We start from the raw sequence: 13,816 nt of genomic DNA on the forward strand, positions 1-13,816 counted from the left end.
AAATTTTCCATTAACTTTTTCTTTGACTTTTCCAATAATAAACCTGATTTTGTCGGTCAAAACAATAAATTAGCTTTGTAAGGGCATTGGGTTTGAGCCTATTAAGGTAAAATAAAATATATGTTTGTTTTCCTTTCTGGTTGAATTGGTTTTTGTGATCCAACTTGATCATTTTTGCATGTGATTTTAAAATCAAGTAATAGTGCGTCTCATTTTAATTCTTTTCAGCAAATTAAAATATTTGAAAATATAAAATATCGACATTATATTTTTTTCATAATATAAACATTACAGATTAAATTTTTAATAAAAACTATAACATTTTTTTTTCTGAATATAATAACTTTATGTTATTAAAATTATTTGCTATTCTTTGCTATATTATTTATACCTTAAATAAATGGATATGTAAATAAAATAATTTTCTAAATATTTCTCCTATTTTATTATATTGTTGATTCACAATATGAAGATTTTTTTATTTTACCTCAATTATTTGAAATGATTTAAAACAGAAATGTAACCAGAACCGAAAAATTCAAAATTTTTATATATCCATATCACATAAAATATTAATATATTCAATCACTTTAACCAAAACTCAACTTCATATATAACCAAAATTGTTCATATATTTTTAAACCAAAAACCACAACCAAACTAAAATCGAAACTAATAAAGGCAAATTAGAGTCGAACGAAAACCGAAAATGTTTATAACGAAATAAATTAGTTAACAAACAGTTATATCAATAAATTTGTCAACAAATATATTCCAGCGCTTTGAAAGCGCAGATCAAAATCTAGGCTAATCTATTAAAACAAGATTACATTTTGTACTTAGCCCTGAGTTTTTTTCGATAATTACAAGGTTATGCCACTGAGTTAATAAAATAATTCATTTATTCGATGTCCCTTGCGTAATTTAATACCGGAGCATAACCAGCCCATTTGATAGAATTACGCATTAGGTATTTTGACTATTTTTAAACCAATCATAACTTGGTTTAATCTTCCACTGTGGTTAGAATTTCCTTTCTCTGCAAAATAAGGTTTGTATCTATTAATAAACCAAGAAGATTAAACCAAGTGCATAAAATATTATTCATGTTAAACTATTAATGGAAAATTACTATCACTCATCCGTGCATATGTAATCACACAAAATCCAAACCAAACCGTATATTATATACAAACCATTTCAAGGGAAATGGTACATCCAATTGTAAAATTAATTTATATGCGTTTTTGTGAATAATAATAGTATATACATTTAAATATTAACCAAACCGAGCCAAATGTTATATACAAACCAAACCAAACATTTTAGTTTTTGATAATATGAAGTATACATAATCGCTTATCACACAAGTATTAAAAGGGGATATACTGATCAGAGAGGTTGTCCACGTCGGACAGTTAAATCAACCAATCACGTTATACTGTTTTGACACGTCATCTGGGCTTTGCATTTTAAAAAAAAAAAATCTATCGTGATATGGTTTGGGCCATGAATCCCGTTTCATAAAAATTTGACGTGATATTAGCTGGGCCATAAAGCCCATTATTTCTAGATGCAGAGAACTGAGAAATGCCGACTCGAGATCCCCCTTCGTCAGTCCTTCAACCCTACTTCCCTCTATCAATTCAGTACCTTTTGATCTTCCTCTTCTCCGTTCCGTTTCACGATTTGATCCTCGAACCATCAATACATCCTTCACTTCGTCTCTCTTTACTCTCATTTATGGATTCGCTTTGCTCTTCTCATCAAGATTTTATTTATAAAGCTCTCGATCGAAGTTTTATTTCGATCAAACTGCGTTCTATATTCTCATTAGTACATCGCTATTGCAATGAGTTCCAATGGAAAATCTGCGTACTCTGGTGATTCCCGCTCGGAGAAACCAAAAGACGGTGAGGCTGGCGACTTTTCCGGTCCGATCAAGCCTATCGGCACACACGATGTCTCTTCCGGCCTCTCGATCGGCGATCCCCGCTCGAAGAAAGCCAAAGGCGATGCTTTGGTATCCTCTCCAAGTCTGACCAAACCCAGCGGCAATAGAGGTGTCTCTTCCGGCGTCTCGATCGGCTCACCTAATTCGAAGAATCCCAGTGGTAAGAACCGAATCGTTTCGTTTGATTTTTGCTAAAAGTGCTTCTAGCTATTATATTAGAAAATAATTTTTTTCTGATACCATATAGCCGACCAAATCCTTTTGATAACCCAAAAAAAAAAAATATTCAGTTTGAGTTTGTGTTTTAGGACAGTGAGATCAAACAAGTAAATTTTTATCTAATAGTTTTTCTACGGTACATACAAAAACATATACAATTGTGTTACAGAGATGAAACTAACTATATGATGATGGCAACGCTCATATTTCTCTGTAGGTCCGATCATTCAGACCGCAAAGACCAGTGTCTCTTCAGGCGTAAGAAGCAAAGCCGCTGTCTCCTCTGGTGTCAGGGGAAAAGCTATTGTCTCCGCCAACGTTGGGAGAGTGATGCCTTTCAAAGACGTGAAATTTGGACCTCATGAAGGCGAGTTGAGGTTTCGGTTGATCCACTTTTGGGAAGCTCGCAATGTTCAGACGAAGTTGCTTATCGGTCTCGAAATGCTTCTCATCGACCAAGAGGTATAAACCGTTTATTCAAAGCTTATGATAATATATATTTTAAAAGATTTACTGACTAACTTTTCTAATTCAACTCAATCTCTTTAATGTTGTTAACAGGAAACTATTATTCAGGGCTTCATCCCAGCTGGGAGGATGGACACTTATTTGCCACACATGAGAGCTGGTGGCATTTACAGGCTCAATAATTTTTTTGGGTCTAATAACAAGACATTGTATCGGGTATCCGAGCCAAGTGTCACCATCACCTTCTCATCGACCTCTGTCCTCTCTAATCTAGAGGACAGTTTGGTTTGTTTCCCTGAGGACCGTTTCCGATTCTATGGATATGAGGAGTTCAATGCTGCCTGCGACTTGAAAGGGGATCTTTATGGTAAGTTCTCACTGTTTGTATAGTATCATGTTTAATCTAATCATATATGATGTGTTCTTACTCGATGAAATATATCCAGCATTCTTAGGCTATGATAATGTTTTGATTTAGACTTAGGTATTTAGGTTTCATGACTGGGTTTATAAAATATAAAGTATTAAGTTTGATTTTTTTCTTTTGCAGATTATGTTGGCCACATCAAACTTGTGAATCCTCAATGACAGTCTCATGGTAGATGAAGCCGAGATAGCTTCAACCCGACGAGTTCTGCTTCATGTTCAAACACATGAGTAAGCTACTCTATATCTCATTTCATGTTCATATATCGACTCTCTTACCACATGTATATTGGATGTTATAGTGGTCCGGTGATGAAGATGTACCTCTGGGACAAGGCTGCTTCAGACTTTGGTGAAAGATTCAAGGCATCTGGAGGAACTGCGAGTGTTATCTTAGTCACCACCTTAAACCCGAAACGATATGGAGGTTTGTATCATCAGCTTTTTCTTATCATTTTAAGAAGTTGCATAGGATGGTCAAGGAATCTTATCTGGTTAGGTTAGTTTTGAGCAGTAGACCTGCGTTAATTGAATTTAGAGCTTATTAGCTATGAGACATTTAAAAAGTATGTGAATAATTGATAGTTGATTAAACCCAATAGGTTCTGCAATAACAAATGTTAGATATATATATGCATAACTCCACGTTTCGTTTTACACTATAGTTTCCTATGTATTATAACATTGCAACTGTTGTAGGTGCCCTATCTCTCTCTTCTATGGCGTCGTCAAGGATATTTATGGACAGTGATGTTCAAGCAACCCGAGATTATCTCAATTTGTAAGCATTTCTGTTTTAAATATCGTTTTTGTTATTTCAGTATCGCAATTGATGTTTGGAGGTTGTCTTCAGGTTGAACTCGAACTTGGATGTTGCTAAGAGAGTTGATGCAAACGTTGTCACTAAGACTGAGACAGTGACCATAGGCGAGCTCTTTTTTTATATGAAGCAGGCAGATGCTAAGGTTGTGCATTATCAATGTATAAATATTCAGTAGGATAGTCTTAGCTTCTAATATAATTGTTAAAAGTATTGTGCAGGTTGCTTGGTTTGAGTGCATAGCAACCATTGGTGATGTTGTACACGGTTCGGGATGGTATTACATAGGCTGTGGTGGGTGCCACACAAAGGCAACCAAAGGGCCTACCACCCTTATGTGTAAAAAGTGTGGGAAGAGTGATATTGTTGGTGTTGCACAGTAAGTGATTCATTTTACCTATACTCATGCGTTCGATGCATTCACTATTAATCTTCTCATAATACAGGTACCTAGCCAAGATATCTGTGTACGACAATAATGACCAGGCGGTTTTTGTACTCCTTGGTGACTCTGGTCATGAGCTGTCTGGGAAGAAGGCTTCTGAGTTGGTTGAGAGTTATTTTGAGGTAGTTACAAACCTGTCTGGCTTTGTTATTTAACTGTATACTCCCAAGATATTTGAAAATGTATATTGACAATTGTTTAAATGTATGTTAGGCCAACGAGGATGAAGGATCTGATCACTTGGTTCCGGTCCCTCAAGCTCTGATTGATACCATAGGCCAGACTCGCAAGTTCATTGTGAAGGTATCAACCCACAATTTGACTGGCAAGACCCAAACTTTGACTGTAACAAAGGTGCTCACTCCGGAAGACCCAGATATTGGAATCAATTTAGAAGAATCCGATGGTGAGAGGGTGAAAAGGGCTGCTGAAAACATTGAGGGAGAAGAGCCCAAGAGAGCCAAATGTGGCTAAGGTGTGATTAGTGGTGGTTTTATGGTTACTAAAACTCTATGCTTTATTTCTTTTCATTTTCAGACCTTGGTTTTGCAACATTGAACTTATCTTTCTTAAAATAACGATGGTTACACTCATTTTTAATGTTTTTTCTTCAAGTTTGATGTTTGGTTATTTTACTTTTGTTATATCTGATGCTTTTTTCCATCTTTGATTGAGCCTTTAACTTTTAGTTTGCTTGCTTGATTTTTTTCTTTCGATAATCCCTTAAACAGAACATGTTGTAACTGAGCCTGCACTTAATCATTTCTCTGAAAATGAGGAAACTAAGATTGTTAGTAGGCACAGAGAATGACTGTGTTTTACCAATCAAACTTTAAAATGATTAAGAAAAAAATGAAAGTGATGCAGTCAATGTGTTTATTTCGCAGTAGATACATGCACATTATTTTTAAGTATTTTGTAGTAGCTATGAGAGTAGCCTTTTTTATATAAAAGCTTTTCTTTTTTAATATAAAAGCTTTGTTTTTTTTTACGACTAATATGAAAGCTATGTTATATTTGAATATAAAAGCTTTGTTATATTTTTGAACTTTAAACTATGTTTTATATAAAGTTTTTTTTAACTATGTTTTATATAAAGTTAAAAAATGTTTAATTGATTTTTTGTCAACATGTTTACACGATTATACTTTGTTATTAATTGGTCACGCCTCTTGAATCAAAGACTCGAATATAAATCTCATAGTTGGTCAATTTTAAGTTCCAGTTTCTTCTCTAGGCATATGCAAAAGGAACATTTGCATTAGATCCAAAAAGTTTTGAAAAATATCTTATAACAATTAAAGATTTCAATAGTTTAAGATTCATTTTGCAAAACTTTTTTGTTTGTCCTCATAGAACTAAAATTTGCCCAAGGTTCATATAAATAATAAGACGGGCATGGTTGCAGTAATAGGAGAAACCTGAGTAGAGTAAGGAAAGAATTAGTAGAGTAAGCACTGCTATATCAGAAAAATATTGTGATTAAAAAAAAAAAACATCGAATGCATCAATCATAATGGCGTCTCTATTTGATTTGTTTATCATAAGCAAGTCTTTTAATTACCATTTCAAAATATCAGACCGGCTGAAGTTAAACCCATACACACAAGAATATAGAGCTGTGCGCATCAAACAACAGAAAGAAGGAGAGTCAGAAGTCATAACAACAATTTGATTAACTCAGAACAATAAAACCAAACGTGTAACTCACAACCGTTACGGAAAACTGATAATGCAGTCAACTTACCTCAGCCCTTATCACCTTATAAGCATGAGCAAACCCCTGTACATTTAGAGTTCTCGATTTAGTTTATCATCATGAACCACCAACCACATGTTTCCTATTCCTTTTCCTCAGAGACAGAGCCAGCAACCACAAATCCTGATAGACAGCTTACCATCAAAATTCAGAGGAGAAATACCAGTCAAACAGATATAAACTTCTCCATAATGTACTCGACAACTCATAATGGTCATTTAACGGATGACACGGCTGATCTCATGGAACACATGTTCAGCTACCATGATATATATTTCCCAGTTTCCGGTGAAATTATTGAATATACGAGTCATAAGTTTGCTTCCATGATATCATCAGCGACTGATTATGCAGGTTTAAGAACTTTCAAGATATTATATTTTTGGTTGTCTTAGAATGAGATATAGGCTTATAGATATAGACTCGCGTTTACGAAAAATTACTGCGTTAGTGCCTCATATAACTCATACTCAGGAACCCTTAATGGACTTTTCGGCTTTACGCACCATTAGCATAATGAACAAACTCCTTACCAGTGACATACCTGAGATTAACCGGTCTGAAATCTATTTATTCATCAGGCAACCAGTTCTCTGGTTACATTCCTTCCAACTATTTCTCAACAATGGTTTCTCTGAATAAAGCTTGGCACTCAAGCTTCTCTTCATTTTGAATAAATCAGTACCCCTATTACAAACAAAAACATTGAAACTTATCATCGGGGAGTACACCATCAACCCACTTTTCCGCGCGTAGCGCGGAGAGAGGTTCTAGTAGGATAATAAAAGCGAATATTCGATGGATTTAAGCAATGCTAATGAAAATTGAAAATTGTAAAGTACTGATACATATTTAAATATCTAATCTTAACTAACTAAATATGACAAACCTTAAATATCAGAATCACTGAATCAGTATTAATTATTTCAATATATGCATATTCTTTTTCTAAAACGTGCAAATCAGACTAATTTAGAATATTTTCTACTGATTCCTTCCATATATTCACAATCACACCAACCATATATATATCATCTATTACGTGAACTCTATTTATATTCAGAAAACAAAGAAGCCAAGTCAAAAGAAGTTTTACTTCTCAAGAATGTCAAGCCATTTAAAACCGGATGCATTCAAGTAAAATTACAGCATTAGTTGAAGAAACAAAACATCTCCTACGGAAGAAAATCTCTTGAAATGGTTCTCGCCGATGAATCTGTAAGTTTTTTATCATGTAATTTTTATGTTTTCACGTTGATCTAATACTATCACAATACCGATTTTGTAGCCAATGGTTGCATCTTCATAGAGAAAAAAATCAGAATTCAAATGCACAATGGTGGATTCTTTAGAGTATGAGAATCAGCAAAGAAACATTAGTATCTGGGAGAATTTTGGCAATATTCAGACTATTTAATCCATTACACATCGTCATGACAAAAGTATTCTAAACATGCAAAATCAAACTACTCTTTCAAGGGAAATCTATTTGAGACATGGATTAAAATCTAATAGAATGAGAAAATATAGTTGATAAAAAAAAGAGTGAGAAAATATAAGTTGGGTCAAACCTTGTGTTTTGATTTATTGTACGTTACATAAACGGTCTCCATGGCTGAAGTTCTTAATTGGAGGTGAACTGTTCCTTAGGTTTTAGATTTGGTGTTTTTCTCTGATTCACACACGAAATCTGCAATATTAAGTTTATATATCCTCCAGACAAGATAAAAAGCTTATATACGATGAAAAGGAAGATGAATAAAAAAAAAATTTAAATGAATCAAAGAAATACTTTTAGATTTCCTGTGATTCTGTTTATCCTACCTCTAATGCCATCTTATGTAGTCGGGTTCTTTATCCAACATGAACATCCGATTGTTGATTTTGAAGAAGCTTCTACAGAAATCTCCAAGAAGGTAAAGTTACTGATTTCTTTCGTTGTCCTTTAATTATTTTTCTTAAAGTGGTGTAACGAACGGTCATATTCCTAAAACAAAAGGCTTTCACCAAAATGTTTTGATATCATATGATCGAGGCCCAAAAATATTTTAATTGCTTATCAAACTTTTGTCATCTGGCTCGATTAGAAGTTCTCATTGACTACTAATTCTTTAAACAACTCATTTTAAATATATTATTCGGCCACTTCTAGGCAACAAATATGATAAATTTTAGACAAACCCAGTATAAAATAAGTACAAATTTTCTTTTAGTAAAAAGTATATAGATAAGCGCAGTAAATTTTAAAACAAAATTACAACATTTTATTCAAAACAATTTCTATCTTCACTGAAAATCATTATTATTGCCATTATTTGCAACTTGATTGTAACTTCCCAAACCAATTAATATTTACCACATTTATTCAATTTAAAATAAATTAGATATAAAAACAATATAAATGTATTACACATAAAATCATATTTATATCAGTGTCAGTTATTAACACTAATTTTAAATTAAAAATAATAAAATGTATATTACTAAAAATTCCCAGTAAAATTCTTTATTTAAACATACAAATTTTTGGAAATACACATTAATCTTATAAATAAACAAAACCTTTGTAATGTTGTTAACATAATTTCACACCAAAAATAGAAGATAAATTCTCTAAGATAGTCTTTTTTAAGTTTTTATCACAAAAATAGTCCTCAATGAAGAAAAATGACCAAAATAAGTTTTATTAAAGGATAAAATGTATTTTTAACCTAGGGTTAATTAATCTAAACTTAGGGTTTAGAGTTAAGGGGTGAGATTTTAGCTAATCTAAACTTAGGGTTTAGAGTTAAGGGGTGGGGTTTTAGGGATATGGTTTCAAATTAAAAAAAAAATTAAAATTTTCAAAATAAAAAAAAAGCTATTTTGGTCATTTTCATTCTTGAAGGCTATTTTTGTAGCAAAAACTTCAAAAATGTTATTTAAAAAAATTGCCCAAAAATAACCAGCACTTTATTTCATAACTACATTTTTATTATATTTTTACAAATTTGCTAATACCTAATTATTTATTACTAATAACTAAACATTTAAAATACATACAAGTTAAATAATGAATCATTATCACTATAAGTAACATTGTTATGATTTTTTTAAACATGTTAATAATCAACATATATTTTTTATATATCTAACAAGAATTTTTTTTTACATAAACGGTGAGAACCATAAACTGTAGAAAACAATATATAAAATTACTGTAGATTTATGTATAAAACTGTGTTGTTAAAAATACAGATTAAATAAATATTTTGATTTGTAAGTTTAAAGTATATACATTAGAAGTGTAAAACAAATTTTGAGCAATATAAAAATGAAAAAACATCCGGGTGCCCCTGGTCAAAATCTAGTTTCATTGGTCGAAACTTTTTATTTTCATTTATTTTTTAAACATTACCGAGCGATACAACTAAAATACATTGCCAAACAACTAAGAGCATCATTACCCTACCAACTCATAATGGATTGCTTAATTATATTATAATAGTATTTAATGAGATAATTTGGGTAAGAGACTTAGCTAAGCAACTTGACTTTTTTTCTCCTCCATTGCAAGTCTCTTATTTTAGGGTGCTTAAAAATTTTAAACATTTTTTTATTAAAATTAAAAAAAAATTATTACATAAAACATAATAAAAGATAACATTTTGAACATAGATTTTTAAATAAAAACATGAAACCAAAGATTAGTAAAATAAACGAAATACATTCGAAAGAAGCATCAGAGCTTAGTTATTGTCTTCATCACCCCCAAATCTATACCATAAATGTTCAACCAAATCATTTTTCAGTTGTTCATGCATTGTTCTATCACGAATTCAAGTTCGAACACCCATCATTATTGGCGATATTTGTAGGGATATCTCTATCAAAATCGAGATCGACATGTGAACTTCCGTTTTCTTCTCCTTGGATGAACCCTGAAACATCATATTGAGTGTATCAATCTCGCTCGTCTTCTACGATCATATTATAGAGTATGACACATGCTCTCATAATCTTCCCAATTTTGACTTTATCCCAAAAAAGTGATGGATTTTTAACAATAGCAAAGCGAGCTTGCAAGACTCCAAAAGCACGTTCGTCGTCTTTTCAGACAGCTTCTTGATGTTTAGAAAATAAAACAGCTTTCGGCCCTTGTGGTATTGGAATAGATTGAATAAAGGTTGCCCATTTCAGATAAATACCATTGGTGAGATAGTAGGCCATATGATACTCTCGTCCATTGACAAAGTAAGTCACTTGCGGAGCTTGACCGTTTATTATGTCATCAAAAACAGGTGAGCGATCAAGAATATTGATATCATTTAATGTACCTGGAGGTACAAAAAACGTGTGCCATATCCAGAGATCATATGAAGCAACCGCCTCTAAAACGATAGTTGGTTTACCCGAACCACGAGTATATTGCCCTTTCCAAGCGGTGGGACAATTCTTCCACTCCCAATGCATACAATCGATGTTTCCTTATCATCCCGGGAAATCCACGATGCTCTCCTATTTGAAGTAGACGTTGAAGATCTGCCGGTGTTGGTCTTCTTAGGTACTCATCGCCGAATAAATATATTATTCCTTCTACAAAATTTTCCAAACATAGCCGAGTTGTAGTTTCACCGAGCCGGAGGTATTCGTCGACTGTATCAGCCGCAGAACCATATGCCAAAATTCGAATGGCTGCAGTACACTTTTGGAGGGGAGAGAGACTAATCCGTCCGAGCCCATTTTTTTTTTGGCGAAAGTATTGAACCTCGTTGGAGAGTCGATCAACAATGTGCATGAACAATCTCCTGTTCATTCGAAAATGTCGGCGGAAGAAATTGTCGGGATACATCGGAGTTTCACTGAAATAATCATTCCATAAACGGACATGGCATTCTTCAAGATTTCTTTCGATATAAGCTCGTTTTTTTGTTTTTTTCCTTTCTTCTTGTTGATCACCAATGGTAAAATTCTCAAAGGTTTGATCAAAATATTGATCAAATGTTTCATATTGTGATCCTTCATTATTGGGTTGAGAGGAAGATGCCATATTTGTGCTTCAAAGGAGAATATGTGTGTGTGATCAAACGATGATGAGAAATGAGAGTGCGTGTGTGTGATCAAACAATTATCTTGGTAAGGTGAGAAGGATAATATGTGTGTGTGATCAAACGATGATGAGAAATGAAACTATGTGTGTGATCAAACTTTGATCTTGGTAAGGTGAGAGAAAAAACTATGAGAATGATGAGCGAAAGTGTGTGCGATCAAAACATGTCTACACAAGCTTATTTTATAAAGAGAATATGAATTCAGATTCAAGACTCGTGACATACAAATACACAAGTCAAGACTTGTGACACAAAACTAAGAAAACAGAAGACTTGTGACACAAAACAACAAAACTACAAAACTCCTCGTGACATACCAATACAAAACAACAAGACTGACACAAGACGTGTGACACAAAACTACAAAAATCCTCACAAGACTACAAGTACAAGACTTGCTCCACTCGTTCTCGTCTGTTTTCTCCGTGACAGAAGACTACAAGTACAAGACGCCGTGACTCCATTTCCACCTGAAAGAAAAACATGAAATCAATAACCACAACAAAAACATAAACTTAAGAAGATGCATAAACATAAACTTAAGAACACGAACATAACAACAAACAACTCATCATTTTCATTACTGAAACATAACATGAACATGAAACAAACAACAAAGAAGAACATGAGACATACAACAAAGGAGAATATGAAACTCGACAGACCTAAAACAAAGACAGTTAAACAGATGAGTGTATTCTCTAGACTAAGTGGAGAACAGCTCATTAATGAGCTTCTTCTTGAGACATTCTTCGTACTCAGGGAGTGGCTCTGTTTTAGCAAGTAGACGGTCAAGTAGACCCATCTTGGTGAGCCTTTCTATCCTACTCAAATCTTCTTGTCTAACGTTCCACACCCGCTCAAACTCACAAAACCCCTTCCCCTCCACTGGCTTCTTACCACGGCTCTTGGCTGCCTTAACACCAGGGGGCCGAGCCGTTCCCTCTTCCGCTTCACCAGTTGCGTGCGATGTTGACGATTGTGCACCATCTTCACCTTTTCTCCTTTTAGAGGTTATGTCGGTAGATAGATCACACCACTTCTGGTCATGGCGAAGCTCCTTCCACGCATGCTCCAAGGTGAATTTTTTTTTATAGTTGTTGAAGAAGATGATGTGAGCTTGTTTGAGAATGTCATTCTCATTTTGGCCGCTAGTTTTCTCTCTTGCTGCAGCTTCATATGCTCCACAGAATTTGCAGACTAGATCATTGATCTTGTGCTACCGATGCTTGCAGTGCATTGGGTCTCTTTTCTCACAGCCTGCAAGCTTCGGACTAGCAGCGACGTAGTCTGCAATCCTCTTCCAGAAGGCCGCAGCCTTTTGCTCGTTCCCAACGACAGCATCCTTGCTGGTGTTTAACCAAGAGCTGATGAGGACTACATCATCTGTAGGCGACCAGGACCTTCGTTCTTTATGCTCCACATGAGTGTCTTGCTGGAAGTTTGAACCTTGTGTAGCTTGCGTGCCAGACAACGGAATGGGAGAAGATTCTAACCCTATGTCACTATCTTGTTGACTTTGAAGAAGATCAACAAAATTTAAATTCAAATATGGATTAGAATCCATATTTGAATCAAGTGATGGAAAAGAGAGATGATAGAAAAGAGAGATGGAAGAAAAGAGAGATGGAAGAACGTGAGTTTGATAGATGGAAGAGTTAAAAGGATTCGGTTTAATAGAGGAGAGAAATGAGAGAAACAAAAGAGCATTCATAACCGTATTCATCACACCCAACCGCAGAGACTAGACATATAGCTACCAGCAAGCATCAAACCAAAACAATTCATAACCGCATTCATCACACCCAACCGTAGAGACTACACATATAGCTACCACAATAACCACACTTAAACATCTATTTGTTAACTCGTTCAACAATAATCTAACACTAACCATTTATTACCAACGACTCAACCATAAAGCTCTAAATGAATTCAAAAAGCAGCAAAGCAGACATTCATGAAGAACATGAAACAGCGACAAGAGTAATATGAAATAGACAACAAACAACTCAACAGAGGAAAGAAACGATTTGAAACAGAGGAACAACCATTGCTTTATATTTGAAACACTCAGAAACAAATCACATGATTGAGAAACAGAGAAAATAAACGATTTGAAGGATTGAAACATACAAACAAAAGGAAATTGCGAACATGTCAAAAACGATTTTATCAAATCACAGAACATCCAACTTACAAACAATTCATATTTGCTCCATCAATCTTAAGACATAAAATACCGAATCAAACAAATACTGAAACAAAAACTTTACCTTTCGATTCGAGGAGAGCCACCGTTTGAGCTTCGTCCCCACCGAGAGAGAGCTTTGTCGCCACCGAGATAGAGCTCTATCACCGTCGAGGAGAGCTCCATCACCACCGATAGACCGAATTGAACCGAAGAAAGAAAGAAAAATTGGCATACTTTCAATCAGCACAAGTACAACATATTAAACTAGAACCAACAAATAAGATAGAAAAACTACCGATCAGAACAAGAACATGCATAAATCTTAAGACATGCATAATCGAAGAACACAAAAGCCGCTTACCTTTCGATTAGACAAGAGCCACCGAGAGAGAGAGAGGTCGCCGCCGAGGAGAACCACCGAGAGAGAGGTCGCCGACGCGA

At 34.4% G+C, this 13,816-nt stretch overlaps 3 protein-coding genes and 1 long non-coding RNA gene across 9 annotated transcripts; 2 read left to right on the forward strand and 2 right to left on the reverse strand.

Moving 5' to 3' along the window:
• The first annotated feature begins 1,500 nt into the window (after positions 1 to 1,500).
• Positions 1,501 to 3,244, forward strand: LOC106335567. Its single transcript, XM_013774125.1, has 4 exons — positions 1,501 to 2,114; positions 2,391 to 2,635; positions 2,735 to 3,008; positions 3,192 to 3,244. Exons 1-4 carry the CDS (start codon positions 1,853 to 1,855, stop codon positions 3,227 to 3,229), a joined length of 819 nt encoding a protein of 272 aa, XP_013629579.1. The 5' UTR covers positions 1,501 to 1,852; the 3' UTR covers positions 3,230 to 3,244.
• On the forward strand, positions 3,207 to 4,902 carry LOC106335566. The gene is made up of 7 exons (XM_013774124.1): positions 3,207 to 3,298; positions 3,370 to 3,566; positions 3,767 to 3,848; positions 3,921 to 4,032; positions 4,109 to 4,266; positions 4,334 to 4,454; positions 4,546 to 4,902. Exons 1-7 carry the CDS (start codon positions 3,237 to 3,239, stop codon positions 4,804 to 4,806), a joined length of 993 nt encoding a protein of 330 aa, XP_013629578.1. The 5' UTR covers positions 3,207 to 3,236; the 3' UTR covers positions 4,807 to 4,902.
• Positions 4,903 to 5,007: 105 nt separating this feature from the next.
• Positions 5,008 to 8,054, reverse strand: LOC106335570. 6 transcript variants are annotated; one of them, XR_001268744.1, is made up of 6 exons: positions 7,916 to 8,054; positions 7,663 to 7,763; positions 6,636 to 6,778; positions 6,080 to 6,214; positions 5,897 to 5,951; positions 5,008 to 5,099 (listed from the first exon to the last, which is right to left on the reverse strand). It is a non-coding gene; the product is annotated as an uncharacterized LOC106335570 (long non-coding RNA). The 6 variants fall into 6 exon arrangements; XR_001268741.1 differs by having other exon boundaries at positions 5,897 to 6,214; XR_001268742.1 differs by lacking the exon at positions 5,008 to 5,099 and having other exon boundaries at positions 5,506 to 6,225.
• A 3,833-nt stretch (positions 8,055 to 11,887) lies between these two features.
• Positions 11,888 to 13,558, reverse strand: LOC106330865 (glutathione S-transferase T3-like). Its single transcript, XM_013769267.1, has 3 exons — positions 13,458 to 13,558; positions 12,439 to 12,698; positions 11,888 to 12,354 (listed from the first exon to the last, which is right to left on the reverse strand). Exons 1-3 carry the CDS (start codon positions 13,556 to 13,558, stop codon positions 11,888 to 11,890), a joined length of 828 nt encoding a protein of 275 aa, XP_013624721.1.
• Between the last annotated feature and the right edge of the window lie 258 nt (positions 13,559 to 13,816).

Source organism: Brassica oleracea, chromosome C3 (assembly GCF_000695525.1).
Source record: "Brassica oleracea var. oleracea cultivar TO1000 chromosome C3, BOL, whole genome shotgun sequence".
Classification (NCBI taxonomy): domain Eukaryota; kingdom Viridiplantae; phylum Streptophyta; class Magnoliopsida; order Brassicales; family Brassicaceae; genus Brassica; species Brassica oleracea.

Excerpts from the sequence above, each read along its gene's own strand:
- LOC106335567 (XM_013774125.1), top strand. The coding sequence starts at position 1,853 with ATGAGTTCCAATGGAAAATCTGCGTACTCTGGTGATTCCCGCTCGGAG. Across the intron at positions 2,115-2,390 it reads TAATTCGAAGAATCCCAGTG|GTCCGATCATTCAGACCGCA; the intron begins GTAAGAACCGAA and ends ATTTCTCTGTAG. Across the intron at positions 3,009-3,191 it reads CTTGAAAGGGGATCTTTATG|ATTATGTTGGCCACATCAAA; the intron begins GTAAGTTCTCAC and ends TTTCTTTTGCAG.
- LOC106335566 (XM_013774124.1), top strand. The coding sequence starts at position 3,237 with ATGGTAGATGAAGCCGAGATAGCTTCAACCCGACGAGTTCTGCTTCAT. Across the intron at positions 3,567-3,766 it reads AAGGAATCTTATCTGGTTAG|GTGCCCTATCTCTCTCTTCT; the intron begins GTTAGTTTTGAG and ends CAACTGTTGTAG. Across the intron at positions 3,849-3,920 it reads ACCCGAGATTATCTCAATTT|GTTGAACTCGAACTTGGATG; the intron begins GTAAGCATTTCT and ends GGTTGTCTTCAG.
- LOC106330865 (XM_013769267.1), bottom strand. The coding sequence starts at position 13,558 with ATGGAGCTCTCCTCGACGGTGATAGAGCTCTATCTCGGTGGCGACAAA. Across the intron at positions 12,699-13,457 it reads GGCTCTCCTCGAATCGAAAG|TCAACAAGATAGTGACATAG; the intron begins GTAAAGTTTTTG and ends TCTTCTTCAAAG. Across the intron at positions 12,355-12,438 it reads TAGTCCGAAGCTTGCAGGCT|CTGCAGCAAGAGAGAAAACT; the intron begins GTGAGAAAAGAG and ends GAGCATATGAAG.